This window comes from Taudactylus pleione, unplaced genomic scaffold, assembly GCF_031769625.1.
Source record: "Taudactylus pleione unplaced genomic scaffold, aTauple2 ptg000903l, whole genome shotgun sequence".
NCBI classification, from domain to species: domain Eukaryota; kingdom Metazoa; phylum Chordata; class Amphibia; order Anura; family Myobatrachidae; genus Taudactylus; species Taudactylus pleione.
The window spans coordinates 1,135,216-1,150,740 of NW_028285304.1; the positions used below are offsets into that span (position 1 = coordinate 1,135,216).

Genomic DNA, 15,525 nt, shown 5'->3' on the forward strand with positions numbered 1-15,525 from the left:
AGAGCTTTTCTTGTAAAAATAAAGAATAAAAACAAAAATCATCATTTATAACGGGTTGGGTATGAAATCCCGGCTGTAGGGATGCCGCTGGCCAGAATACAGATAGCCAGAATCCTGACACCCATGGGGAAGAAAGGTACCGTAAGTGTTTTCCTAACCCCTACCCTAACCCGTCCTCCCCGGTGTCTAACACTAACCTCTCCCCCTAGTGCCTAAGCCTAACCTCCCTCTCCCTGCACCCTAAACCTAACACCCCCTCCCCGGTGCCTAAACCTAACCTCCCCCTCCCCGCACCCTAATCCTAACCCTACCTCCCCGGTGCCTAAACCTAACCTCCCCCTCCCCGCACCTTAATCCTAACCCTCCCTACCCGGTGCCTAAACCTAACCTCCCCATCCCCGCACCTTAATCCTAACCCTCCCTACCCGGTGCCTAATCATAACCGTCCCCCTAGTGCCTAACCCCGCATCCTAACCTCCCCCTAACACCCCGATACTTACCTTCGGGTTGTTGCTGTTGGTCTGGATACCGGTGCCGGGATCCCGACCTGACAGGAATATCGACGTGGCTATTTAGACCGTCGGCATCCCGCAAGCCGGGATGCAGACTACATCCCTTTATAATACCCCTTAGCAAGGTTGAATTAAGGGTCAGTTTTTTGTACTGCGTCCCGATGGTTACTGTCAAACAATGCAGAACGAATTTGGATGCAGAGAGAGGTCATTTCAGTGGGTGTTCCTGAGTGGTAACGGGGGTTTGGCTGCCCAGACGCGGGCGTGTCGCGGTCAGCGACTGCGACTTTTTCCGCAGTTGCACTAATTTCGGCAGCATGTTTCTGACGGACATTCTGTGCCTTCATGGGGATGGTGCACGGTTAGATGATCATTCTTAATACGCAGCGGATTAGCGCCACAGCTGGTGGGCAGGTCTGTGTGAACTTTGGCATTAGCATAAAAGCGCAGTTGCACTGCGGAATAAGACGCGGTCTGGGTTGCATTAGCGTCCACCTCTGAAACAGCTCCTAAGAAACTTTTTTTTATTGAAAGTGGATAATTTTTTTTTTGTAAATGAACAATATTAACTCTCCTGCTCCCTACTTAGCATCTAAAAGGGTTTCCTCACTGACACATTGAAGCAAACGGACAGATCCACCCGAATTTCATGACTCCGGACAGATCTGAGTGGCCGTTCTGATCTTCCCGCGGTTCGGAATTCGTATTTTAAAACCGAATTTTCTGGTTTTGGGTTGAAAAAAATTGCATGATTTTAGCTGTTTTTAAAAACTTTATCAATTCATAAAAAAAACAAACAAATAAATAAAAAAAACCAGATCCAAAACCAAAACACTTGAGGGTGGTTTTGAAAAAGGCAAAACACGAAGATTAATTCATATCCAAAACACGAGGGGGTCAGCGCACATCGCTACGTGTTAATATCCAGAGTAGGGGCAGTTACCCATTTTTAAGAGAAGATCTTATTTTCAACATTGAGGCTGGGGGTACATTTAATTGACACCAGATAATTGACACCAATTGTTTAAGATCTAGGGGGCTGATTTATCAAACAGAGAAACGCTCTCTTACATGGTGATAACGGGAACTGTTATAGGTGTAATGGTGCAAACTAAAGGCCCCCATACATCAGAGATTGATTGCAGCAATCGTGCAATTTGCAGTCGATTGTGTATAAAAATCTTACCCTTTTTCAATCGATTGTGGCAATTCTGCAATCGATTGAAAAAGGGAAAAAAAATTATACACAATCGATTGCACGATTGCTGCAATCAATTGCTGATGTATGGGGGCCTAAACAGTCCTGGTTTTAGTGATATCCATAATTGTGCACAGATGGTTAAATCAAAATAACTGAAGAACTAATTAAGTCACTTGCGCTCAAGTATGGCTATCCATAAAACCTGGACTGTTAGTGTGCCTTGAGGACTGTGGTTGGGAACCCCTGCTCCAACACATTAGTGCAGGGGTTCTCAAACTCGGTCCTCAGGACCCCACACAGGTCATGTTTTCCAGGTCACCCAGCAGGTGCACAGGTGTGTTCATTACTCACTGACACATTTTAAAAGATCCACAGGTGGAGCTAAGTATTTCACTTGTGATTCTGTGAGGAGACCTGGAAAACATGCACTGTTTGGGGTCCTGAGGACCGAGTTTGAGAACCTGTGCATTAGTGAAACACTATAGGGTGCAGAGCCTGGCTGCTCCTCCCAATATTCTGCAATCCGCAGCAGCCACTTTCCCGGCGTCCTGCGCATGCGCACTAGGGAAATCGCCGGGAAAATGACGCGGCATGCGCAGTAGACTCCGGGCACAGACTAATGCCAGTGCGCCGCTGCCGCCAGAGAGAGAGGAGAGGGCCCCCAGATGGTGAGTGAACACGGTCCCCTCCTCTCTAAATACGCCCCTGGTCTGCCGGAATGTTTTGGCGAAAGCATTTGGAGACCAATCACGTCACTAATTCTCCCATATAGGCGCACAGGCAAAACTAGCCATTTTGGGCTGTAGTATTCTAGTGTGATGTGCGCAGCTGAACATTGTGGCTAAACATGGTGGAGCATTGAATCTCCCACTAAAGCAGTCGATTGAATTACCTCACCCCTCGCTGTATGTACGGTAGCTCCGGACCTACTGATTTTTGTTTGCAGCTCGCAACCAAAAACTATCAGCGAGTCCCGGGCAAAATAGGGCCAACAGGAGGGTGAGATGAGGTGCCATTGCTGGAGTAGTCAGCAAATCCCCCCCCCTCCCCTTGTGGCTAATTGAATTGACCCCTAAAAGACTGTAGTGAAGGTCAAACTAGGGCCATAACAAGTTTTCAGGTTCTTATAACAAACTGTTTTCTACCAGCCATTCTATATGTTTGCATCAATATTATATTTGTATATGAACTTTGAATCTGGATTCTGTACTCACATATTCTGGGGCGTAGGTCCCAAAGCCAACAATTGGGATCCTGTTCCCATCATTCATCAGGAGAGAGGTATCTGTGCCGGATGCCATGTCTGTAGCTGAATAGCCACAGCTAGGGAGTAATGGATGTGTGCGTGCTGGGTACACAGGAGGTGTGTCCGTATTATAGCTGGAGGGGGTGTGAGGCACACGCATTCAAGACAAACTATAAACTACAGTAGGATCATTATACCAGTGCCAACACGTTTCCTCCCTATAATACACAGGCTGGTTATCTTGTAGCATAAAGGGTGTTACATGAGCTTCTGCTGTATCGTCATATAGGTATGGTCAGACAGACAGCCTACCCCATACCTCCCAACATGACCCTCTCCTGGAGGGACACAATGCTCTGGTCCTGGACTTCCCTGGTAATTTATTATTGTCATCACCTGTGGGGAAACACCTTTCTTATCAATTAACTAGTTCAACATAGGTGATAGCAATCCTAAATTACCAGGGAAGTCCAGGAACAGAGCATTGTGTCCCTCCTGGAGAGGGTCGTGTTGGGAGGTATGCTACCCTCCAACATGACCCGTTCCATTAGGGGCAAAACACTCTGCTCCTGGACTTCCCACCTAATGTATGATTGTAATCGCCTGTGCTGAACTAGGTCATTGATGAGACAGGTGGCTGCAATCATACATTAAGGGGGAAGTCCAGGAGCAGAACATTGTGTACCTAATGGAACGGGTCAGGGCTGGAGGGTCCTAGACAGCTGCCCTGCTGGGTTTTGCCTTTTGTACAGTACACAGCAGAAAGTGAGAACCTGGGAGCTGGTGCAACAACACAATGTTATAAGGGCTCCACTTACATGTTACATAAGACATTGCACAATAGGTTGTGTAACTAATAAGGGACATTCCGAACCTGAAATGGGCGCTGGGGGGAGGAAGTTCACTTCTGAGTACCCAGAAACACCGCCTGACAGGCTGATCCCCCCGCCCCCCCTCCTACACTGATGGTTGCAGATAGTATGACTTTGCCTAACAAAGCGAGGTACCCCTCCCCATCAGTAACCCTGTATGTGTATATCTATATATAATGTGTTAGTATGTGCTGTCCCCTCATAGGCAAACGCAGGGGGGGTTTCTGTCTGCCTGGAAACCCCCGCCCCCTCTCCAGCCCACACCATGACCACAATAGAAATAGTAATGTAATAGAATGTTACTAGTGCTTCATGTTCTTCACAGTATTACAAATGAAATAATTAGCACCACCTGTGCAACTTTTAACATGCATCAGTCAGTAATAAATAACCTGTGCACCAACTAGGAGATCTGGAAAACGTGCACTGTTAGGGATGTGCTGATAGAGCCCAATATGTACATATATGTCCAGGGTAGTGCTAGGTTCTTCTGCTGCTCCCCCAGACTCCCGGACTTGCTCCCATGCCCTGGAATGGTGCCCACATCTAACATAAATACATTCAGCTCAGGCAGGATGGCCCTACTGCCGCATTTAATGGCTACTGTGATTGCTGGTCCTGTATATGCTGAAATTATGACACACAATACACTTTGTATGACGCATATTAAAGCTGGTTAAGTGCTAATTCTGCCCTCTTCAGGGACTGGCCACACTCACTCTAAAATCACGCATTTGGAAACCCCCCTCTAGAAATCCTGCGTTTGCCACTGTGCGGCAGAGCAAGTTGCACTCCACTAGTTACGGCCCTGTGTATTAGTTTGTATATATATATATATGTCATACTTGAGATTGTGAAAGCGGCGTGGTGGTAAAGTGGGTGTGTACTGCTACATCTGTGTCATATAATTGATTGACAGTCAAATGTAAATGAGCCCCAAAGCAGTTAATAAGATCAACATGTTGATAAAAACACACTGATACTTATCATAAACTGCATGTAGCCATAGGGATCATTGTGCCTTATAACCAATGCAGGGAAATGGTACTAATGATTCCATTTGAATGTACTGTATATATCTGTTTTTTTTTTGTATATAACAGCTTCATCATGGGGGTAAGGTGCCAGGGCCATAGCTAGGGTAGTGCGGCCGGTGCCATCGCACAGGGCACTGCAGGGCAGGGGGCGCTGTTTGGGCCTGTCAAATTTCTTATCATTCTTACTTGTAGCTTCCTCTTATTTCATCCCCAGCATCTCCTGGCCTCTCCTATCACTTCCCTGGCCCTTCCCAATAAGGCCATTCCCCTTTTTTGGGTGCATTATGTCCCTTTTAAAAATGAGGGGGGTGCCAATGCTCTTTCTGGCACAGGGCACCAAAAAGTCTAGTTACGGCTCTGTAAGGTGCAATCAGGGAGATTACTACCATCAAACTCCCCATCGCCTGATGAGTGTTCCCTCCTAACAGTGTAGAGTAAACCATCAACCATAATCATAATGAAATAACGACACAGAGACTTATATAAGGGGAAAGGAAGGTCAGCTTTATTTAATTTTAAACTAATTAAACTATTTAATGTATAAGTGAACTAACTAATAGAAGAATAAAGAAAGACAGACAGAGTATGGTGGCGCAGAAAGAACGGCCCCACAATGCAAGATCACCAACTACATACTCACATCGATCTTCTAAATGTGAGGCGAGCAGCCAGCCCATTACCACGCCCAAGGTATCCACCTCCCACCCCAATGACACGATGTGAGGCCCATCTGGTTAGGTGGTTGTCGCTGACCCCAGTATGGTAAAATCAGCCTAAGCCATGTATTGGAAGGGAGAGCACCTCAAGCTCCAAAGACAGATGGCGACTGCTACCGTTCTTTCCCGCCACAAGAAAAGCCGACACCAAACAACTCAATGAATAAGGGAGGGAGGGCGGGAAACAGCCGACCAGATACATTTCTATGAAATGGCTGCCACGCAGCAACTCTGAGATAGCACTGACCCACCCTCTGCCAATCCTATAGGCTAACCAAACCTAACCCCACCCCCTGCCCAATCCTATAGGCTAACCCCACCCCCTGCCCAATCCTATAGGCTAACCAAACCTAACCCCACCCCACAACACTACCTCACTAATCAACTAGCCCCTTCTTGTCCAGAGGCCGACACCCACAGGCTCAGGTGTTTAATGACCTCCCTGCATATGAAATGCACTCCGTCCTACTTCAGGGAGTCTCCCTGACAATCAGGGAGAGTTGGCAAGTGTGGTTATAAATTTATAATATATATATACTGTATATATATATTTTTAATATTATATATAGTGCTTTATATTATATATATATACTTACTATCTATATATTAAATGCACCCCTCTGATCTCCATCCTGGCCCCCTAGTCGTTGGGTGTTGCAAGTTGTCTTAAAGAAAAAATATGTACTGCAAAAAATAAAAGAGGGGCATATGCACAGATGAAGTGCAAGTTGAGGCCGAAAAAAAGCTGCCCCTTACATTTGCTCCAGACTCGGCGAGATTTATCAAAGTTTGGAAGGAGATAAAGTGGAGAGAGATAGTACCAACCTATCTGCTCCTATGTTTGAAAAATGTCCAGGAGCTGATTGGTTGGTATTTTATCTCTCTCCATTTTCCCTCTCTCCAAGATGTGATAAATCTCCTCCTAAGGGGTATATTCAATTGGGCGCGAGGTTTAGCAAGGCTAAAACCTTGCGCCCCTCGCGCCCAATTTCGGAATCCCGCGGGTATGCGCGCTCCCGATACCCGCGGGATTCAATAAAAAAAAACAGTGGACGTGGGGTTTTCATCACTGAAAACCACGCGCCGCGTGAATTAAAAAAAAAAAAAAAAAAGGTCACTTACCTGCCCGGGTCTCTGCGGCTCCCGGTGGCCTCCCCTCTCTCTTCTTACTGGAGAGGGGGCTGCTGGGAATCTGTCCCGGGGCCTGGTGGGAGGAGCAAGGGCTGCTGGGAGATGTAGTTCTCCCAGCGCCCATTCCGGGGGGCCACACTAGCACTGCGGAGGCACACTGACACCGGGACACACACACACACACACACACACTCATACACACTTACATACAGCACACACACTGACATACTCACCACTGCTGCAGAAGAGCCGGCTCCCCATCCAGGATGAAGAAGATGAGAAGACAGCGCTGCAGAAGGTAAGTAATTAAGGACTAATTAAGCTAATTGGTAACTTCCAATTGCTTAATTAGTCCTCAGGGGGGGTGCCGCGGGGGTATCAAAGCAAGTCCTGGTGATTTCTCCTGAAATCATCGATTTCAGGAAAAATCACGCTTGCTCAGGAGGTGCGCAAAACAATACCTCCCGTCGCGTGTATTAAAACAAAGCACGCACCTAATAGAATAGCAAAAAAACGGAAATACCTCGCAGGTGCGGGTTTTTTGCTTTTCTCGCAGCCTATTGAATATGCCCCTAAGTGTCACTACCTCTCACATTGGCGCTCTGCACTGTTCCCTACACAGCGTGCCTTGGTGTCATCAATGGGCCTGATCACTACGGATTACTATTGCGATCGCAGCTGCAATTACGCCCGCAGCCCTGCTGCGAAAATACGCTAATGACTGCTATTGCAAGTCCATTGCACAGCCAGCATAGAGATGCCCACTGTCACTATCTCACATCTGTAATACCTCACAGTCCTGCGTATACATCGGGAACATCGAGTAACATCGGCCCCTCAGGCACAATTACAGCAGGTCTGACCGTACTCAGTAATAGCTAACCTCGTCGCACGCAGTGAGAACACAAGCTGCGTATGCCGTCGCAGTGGCTCATTTTATGCACGCCCATGCAACGGCGTTCTAACGGACAGGCACGCCTGCGTTTCTCCGACCACTCCCCCCGTGACCTTCCCCAAATGCTGATTATCTGTCAATCACTCTGCAATGGCTTACCATGGTCTGCATGATCGCAGTGTAGACGTTGTGCACATTTACTGCGATCCATACACATGCCCATCCCCCTCTTGGTGTCCTTGCCCCCTATACTGTAAGCTATGACAAGCAGGGCCCTCTACCCCGTCTCATGTCGGCACCTCTTTTGTCTGTCTCGCTTTAAGTTTGTTTATTCAGTATTTAATATTATATGGCTTGTTGTAATACACCTCCATCATCTAATGTGTACTTGTTATATGTTATGTACGGTATATGATCATCATGTAGGATTTTCACAATGTAAGCATTCAGGATGTCGGCATGGTCTTAGAGATATGGTTAGGCTGCGGTTAAGGTCAGGTTTAGGCTTGCAGTTAGGGTTAGACTGCAGTTAGGGTAAGGCTATGGTTAGGGTTAAGCTGTGGTTAGGGTTAGGCTGCGGTTAGAGTCAGGGTTAGGCTGCAGTTAGGGTTAAGCTGTGGATAGGGTTAGGCTGCAGTTAGGCTCAAAGTTAGGCTGCAGTTAGGTTTAGGCTGTGATTAGGGTTAGGCTGTGATTAGGGTTAGGCTGTGATTAGGGTTAGGCTGCGGTTAGGGTTAGGCTGCGGTTATGGTTAGGCTGCGATTAGGGTTAGGCTGCGGTTAGGGTTAGGCTGCGGTTAGGGTCAGGGTTAGGCTGCAGTTAGGGTTAAGCTATGGATAGGGTTAGGCTGCGGTTAGAGTTGGGCTGCAGTTAGGCTCAGTGTTAGGCTGCAGTTAGGTTTAGGTTGCGGTTAGGGTTAGGCTGCGGCTAGAGTTAGGCTGTGGTTAGGGTCAGGGTTAAGCTGCAGTTAAGGTTAATCTGTGGTTAGGGTTAGGCTGCAGTTAGGTTGTGGTTAGGGTTAGGCTGTGATTAGGGTTAGGCTGCGGTGAGGGTTAGGCTGCGATGAGGGTTAGGCTGCGGTTAGGGTTAGGCTGCGGTTAGGGTTAGTTGATAACACTCATAATGGCAATTTCAACATTATGTCAGTGTTGATATTTGACGTGTTGACATTCTAAATGTTTACATTATATACCTCATCCATCTGTACTTTAACACCTGATGCTGATTGTCCGGCACTGAGGAGTCTGGAGCTTAATAAAGAAACAATGCTGATATGTACATGACATCAGGTTGCACACTATTAGTATACGCGCTGGCTCTTCTTTAGTGTCTGAGCACAAAGAGGTCTATTTACTAAGCCTTGAATGGAGAAAAAGTCCCAACCAATCAGCTCCTGTCATTTTTCAAACACAGCCTGTTAGGAGTTTACTTTATGTCCATACAAGGCTTAGTAAATAGACCCCTAAGTTGTGTTTGTATTGTGTGGGAACAATGCAATTCCAAGCGATGTCCGGTTACGTTGTTTGCTCGCAATGTGCAGATGCGCACATCTCTCAGAATTACGGCAGAACAACAGCGCTCATTTTCATGTGCACCGCTATGAGATAAATGGGGAGATGTACTAAATCTTGGAGAGAAGTAAAGTGGTGACCAATCAGCTCCTAACTGTCACTTTACAGGCTGTGGTTGAATAATGACAGTTAGGAGCCCCCTCCCCCATAATCAGCAGTGTTGTAGTCACGTTGTGCCGCCATTACCAGCGTTCCGACATCACAGCTCCCACGTCTCAGAATTGTATATCCCACTTTCTGTCTCTAGACTTGGATCATTTGCTTGTGACCCTGACCCCAGCGTTTGCATTAGATTCATACCTAACCAGGGCCAATTGTCTTTCATCCTTTACTAATCCATCACCATCTGTGTGTACATGCATTACATTGCATACAGTATATAGGCTTCTTTCCTTTTAATTCAATGATGATGTTTGTTTTATGCGATCGCGATCCTGCTTCCTTACCATAGGAAAGGCATTTTACAGAAACAAATGACTAATTTGAAAGCGCCAAGGTTAGAAGTTCAGTGTGGTCTAGACGTTAGTAACGTTACAATGTTTGCTGCCTAATATATACCGTATAATCCTTATCTCTGCAGTTACTGACTTTACATTTGCGGCTTCATCTAAAGGAAAGTGTAAGATAAGATGTAAGGACGCCCTTCCGGAGGGAGCTGCACCATGTGACTCTGGATAAACGCGATGTTACAATGACACTGCTGTTTCAAAGGCCGATTTTAAAATATGCTGTCTAACTTCACAGTCACTTGCCTAACTGTGCATAATGCATTCATAACACTGCCAAAGGCAACGGCTGAGAATTACAACTTACTGTAATGTTGAAGGCAATTAACCATTATTAGCGTAATGGAAACTGAGACTTAAGCTGCATACACACGTTAAGATTGTCTGTCCAACCATCCAACTAGGTGATTGGTTGGAATGAAAATCTGGTAACGTATGGGAGTAACTGATGATCAGCAATTTGCTCCTAAATGCCAGAAAACAGATGAAAATGGCGTCAGACAAGTTTGTTAAATGTTTGATCTAAACAATTTGTTCAAACAACAGTTTTTGTCCATTTTCCGGCGTTTGGGAGCAAATTGCTGATTGTCATTTGCTTTCATCCCTTACCAGATTTTCATTCCAACCAATCAACTAGTTGGATGGTTGGACAGAAATCTTTACGTGTGTATGCAGCCTTACCTCAGTCACTCATTAGTTATCGTTAGCATAAAGGTGTGCAAAGTCGCCCAGTACCTATCACACGAAACAATGAAAAAGCATAAACATGGGGGAAGCATGGTGGTGCAATGGATAGCATTGCAGCATCACAGCACGGGGGTCATGGTTTTGATTCCAACTCTGGCCATATCTGTGTGGAGTTTGTATGTTCTCACGACGTTTGTGAGGGTTTCTTCCCACACTCCTTTAACATTTTAGTAGATGAAATGGCTTCTGATAGAAAGAAAATATCTAGGGCCTGATTCTGAAGTGGGCACAATGGTCAGTGTTCTTGCATGCATCTAAGTGGTTAAAGGTCGCACCATGCATGTATCCAGGGGCGTATCTATAATGGGTGCAGGGTGTGCGGGGCCACACACTCTGCACCCATATTATTACTTACCTCTCTGGTGTTACACGTCGGTGCGGGGTCCGGCGCTGTAAAAACGACGGGAAAATGACCACTGCTGCCATTTTCCTGTAGTTTGCGCATGCGCAGTACAGGGAAAATGGCCGCCACTGCCATTTTCCCAATAACCTGCGCATACTCTATAGACTCTGGGCGCACTCTAGTGCTCAGAGTCTATAACTCCGGTGCTGGCCACGCACAGCTCAGTGCACTGCCGGCCGCTGGACAGAGGGGGCCCGTGTCGGAGACTGCACACAGGCCCCCTCCTCTCTAGAAATGCCCCTGCATGTATCCCATGGCATGCGTGCGCAGATTCGCAGAAGCAATAGAGAAACACAGTATCGGAAACGTACTGAAAATGTGCCAGGCGTTCCTGGGCGGTGACTGGGAGGTAGCTATTCGGATGCACCGTCTGATGGGTGTGTTATGGGAGTGTTGCTTATGTGTCGCATAACTGGTTGGAAACTTAGACGCTTAATTGCACGCATTGGCTGCCATACTCTGACAGAGAATTTGCGCCTAGCATGGGGCTGGCGCAAGTTTCTATGGTGCTTCCTATGTTGGCGTCTAAAGACGCACAAAGTGGGATTGTTATGCCTAAAGACGCACCAAGTAGTATGGCAGGGTATAAAGTAGCACCAATTGGTATTACAGGGTATAAAGTTGCATTAATTAGACGTCCCAGTCTTTGCACAGTCAGACACACAGCTGTACACCATGGGAAGGGCTGATAATAGCATTAACAAAAAGGTTGCACAGCAGACTATGGCAAAAGACGCAGCAGCTTGCAACTCAGAATCGGCCCCCTAGTGAGCGTGTGGTTCCATGTAATAGGGAATATTGGGCATGATTCAGACCCACTCGCGAGCGGCTGTCCGCTCGCAAGTGGGTCGATGTTCTGGACTGAGCATGCGCACGACGGAGGGAGCTCCGTCGTGCGCATGCGCCAGACGCGACGAGCGAAGGAAAGTCCTTCGCTCGTTGTGTCCGATCAAAGGGGGCGTGCTGTCAATGTTGATTGACAGCACGCCCCCTTTGGTGGGCGTGCCTCCCTGACGGGGGCGTTCCCACGGGAACGCCTCCCGTCAGAAGCCGGCCCACTGACATCACTAGTGATGTCAGTGGGAGTGATTTTGGCTCTGATAGAGCCAAAATCACTCCGGAGCTTGCGGTTGAAAACCTCAACCGCAGGCTCCGGCTCGCAAATTCGATGGTCGCGATGGTCTCGACCATCGCGACCATCACAATGCACGCTCGTATAGGCTGTGGGTGGTGACCCACAGCTATATGAGCGTCCAGGAGGACGCTCCATGAAAATGGAGCCCGGCCCTCATTCAGAGCGTGCGCTCTGCTCAGAGCGTAAGGCTCTGAATGAGGGCCATAGATTGCAACCTCCACTGGGACAGGGACTGATGTGACTGACTCAATACTCTGCACAGCGCTGCGTAATATGTGCGCGCTATACAAACAACTGCTAATAATAAATAAATCATCATAGCTATAAACTAAATACTGTGGAGTATTACGAAGCTTCTGGTAGTTTAACAATTCTCCTTTCAGCCACACTCAAAGGTAATATTTCCAGGAGTTACCTTACGATGAAGTATTGTGCCTCTCGTTCTTCTTACAATGTATCAAGTCAATTGGTACTTTAACATGTTTCTTTTTATTAACAATTACCTTAATAACGATACAGGGTTTGAACAAAGGTACTTATACTTTTATGAACACATACAGCTTAGATAAATACACACAACCACAGTTTAATGTACATAAAATAGGCAGAATAATCTAAGGTTTTATTATACTGAAATTATCTCGTTTCTGTGCTGTGCGCAGGGACAGACTAGGGCTGTACATTAGCCCTGGCAGTCCGCCCTGTGCACGAGCGCGTGCTCATGAAGGGGGCTTGGTTTAGCTTCAAGGGGTGTGTGCCACGAGTCACTGGGGTCTGCCCTCTCGGCACCCCCCCTCTCTTTCCGGCCCACTGCCGCCACCCCTTTCCTCCTCCTGACTGCATATCATGTATCCAGCGGCGTTGGGTGGGGGGCAGGGGTACTTCCACCTTCCTCGACCCGGTCCTGACACCATCGGCCCTTCTAGCAAATGCCAGAAGTGCCCGATGACCAGTCCGGCCCTGGCTGTGTGTCTGTGAAACCAAAAGGGTTAGTTCAAGGCATACAATACAAATCAGAACACATCAGACCAGACCCTATCATCATATGTAACATATAATCTACCTAAACATTGTACCTACTTATACTTGTTCAAGTCAAAACATTACACACGGTGCTGGCCAGCAGAGGTGGTGCACGCTTGTACTGGCATAACTCTATGCTCTGTTAATAAGCTGTCTCCTTTGTCAAGGCCACACTGCATAATGAGGCATTGTTTACTCCCTATTGCCAATGAGGCAGAAATACTTTGTCACAATTGCGTAGTATAGCGCGAAGGTATTCCTAGAATAGCAACTGAGTTTCTATTTCTGAATGTTTGTACTAATCTGCACAACGTGGGTTGGCGAAACTGCTGAGCTTACAGAAATAACAATGCAGACCAACTAATCTCCAACTGCAGTAACTTAGTCTATGCAACAATACAATTAGTGTCCTCTGCCCTTTAAGTAAGTCCGTCCCCGATGTTCTGGCTCCGCCTCCAGCTCCCTCTCTCCTCTATGGCCGCAGATCCCCGCGGTTGCTCAGGTAAGTGCTCTCTGACATAGCCCTGATCACAGGGCCGGCTTTTGGGGTGTTCGACCAGTGCGGTCGAACAGGGGCACCACCCCATAGAGGGCGCACCTCTCCTCAACATCCCGATTTTAGAGGGTCAGCACTGTCCCGCTGTTCCGTCCGTGGGCCGAACTGGCCTGCAGGTGGTCAAATCGGAAGGTTGGGTACCCCCACTGCCGCAGCTGTGCGGCAGTGCCAGACCCCGGAGTCTTAATGGATGCTGCGCACATGCGCACATCATCCATTTAGTGCCGGGAGAGGGCAGGTGGAAGCCCAGCTAGTGACGGAGTGCTGGGCTCCCCTCAGCCTGACGTTACATGGAAGGCGTGCCATGCGGGCACGGCCCCAAATAATGTCATTTAGGGGCGTGGCCTATGGTAAGTAGGCCATGCCCCCATTTTCGAGGTGCCCATCACTCGGTCGGCACAGGGGCACAGCTGACCCCTCTCACCAGCACCTCAAGACTGCACAACGGTCTGTCGGGCAGCTCCTTTTATCACTTTCCTCCGGGTCTCCTGCATGCGCCGGCTACCTACTCGCCAGTCCAGCGTGCTAAAGTACTGGTTCGTGGACATGCAGGGCTCCCCTCCCAAGTCCATTGGGGGAGTCCTTGCCTTGTGCCCAACTATTATTAGTAGTTCAAGGCAGGTGGAGAAGTCCACAATCCGGGGGGGGGGGGGTGTGGTGACGATGGGGCACAGTCTCTGGCACACAATGAGGTGTGCAAATGCCAGTCCTGGGCATAAATACGATTCAAGGTACAGTAATAGGACACCATGAATACATATAAACAGCGGTACTTCAACCGCAATAGTGCTCAGAAGTGGTACTCCCAGAACTAGGGGTACCACATATCGATGACAATTCAATCAACCTAAGTTGTTACTTGTTTGTAACAAACAGCAGCGGCACAGACAGAACCGAAGGCTCAGATCCCAAACTGCGGCTTATACGCCAAAGCTTTCCTGGCTTATTGGGATCAGCAGTTTTGCAGCTGTGCTACTGTGATTTGCAAAGATGTAACTAGACTCTTTGGTGCCCTGGGCCAGAGAAAGCATTGCCGCCACTCAGGGGCTGGCTGGCAACTTTCAGCCTGGGGGACAACACAAGCAAGTGGCCCTGGGGTTGTTAACCCCGACTAGAGGTTGCATGTAAACACAATAGCCCTCACAGGAAAAAAAATAAAACACATATTCATTACCAAAGTCTGACCTGACGTGTCAAATGCACACAGCAAAATTACTATTTGCAGGTGCTGAAGAGCGGAATAGAGAGAGGAGATCCCAGTCTCCCCCTTGCCCTCAGCCACTGGCAGCATCGGCACACTGCAACATCAGTGACTGAGTGACTGCAGATCACAATGCACAGTACTAAGCCCTGGAGAGAGTTAAAGTGGATGAAAATAAAGTACCAACCGATCAGCTTCTGTCACTTTTCAAACACAGCCTGTAAAATGACAGGAGCTGATTGGCTGGTACTTTATCTCCATCCACTTTATCTCTCTCTAAGGGGCACATTTATCAAAGATCATTTGAGGTAAATTCCCCGAAAACACCTGTTTTCGGGGGTTTACCTCAAATACTTAGTATCCCCCGAATGTATGAAGGAGGGACCGCAGCAGGTATCTCCGATACCTGCTGCGATCCTTCCATTGCCGCCGGCAGCCGCCTCCCCCATAGGTTTCTATGGGGGATGCGATGCTGCCAAATGTATCAATATCGGGAATGCTTCGCATTCCCGATATTGACCCCAGCAGCTAACGCCATCTGCAGATAGCGTTAGCCGCTGTGTCCTATGGGCACTTACCGCATTTGAGCCGGCGGAGGGATCTTCCAGATCCCTCCGCCGGCAATGGGCGCCGCTCATGTGCACTCCGCGGGACTGCGCATGCGCAGCAGCCCGGAATGCGCTCCGGCCACATCGCAGGGACGGGCTCTTTTCGGAGCCCGTCTCCGTGCATGTGCCGGGTCATACATTCGGCCGGTATGATCGCATTTTGCA

The 15,525-nt window shown here is 48.0% G+C and overlaps 1 protein-coding gene and 1 pseudogene across 2 annotated transcripts in view; one reads left to right on the forward strand and one right to left on the reverse strand.

The window, feature by feature from the left end:
- The window catches only part of LOC148473964 (uncharacterized), an 83,356-nt pseudogene extending 80,036 nt beyond the window's left edge, over positions 1 to 3,320 (reverse strand). Inside the window, exon 1 of the transcript XR_015872944.1 lies at positions 2,928 to 3,320. The product of XR_015872944.1 is annotated as an uncharacterized LOC148473964 (transcript). The remainder of the gene's footprint in view (positions 1 to 2,927) is intronic.
- Positions 2,191 to 15,525, forward strand: part of LOC148473965 (rho crystallin-like) — a 62,709-nt gene continuing 49,374 nt past the window's right edge. Inside the window, exon 1 of the mRNA XM_088459292.1 lies at positions 2,191 to 2,381. Within this exon, the coding sequence (XP_088315418.1) occupies positions 2,379 to 2,381 (3 nt within the window). The 5' untranslated portion in view covers positions 2,191 to 2,378. The remainder of the gene's footprint in view (positions 2,382 to 15,525) is intronic.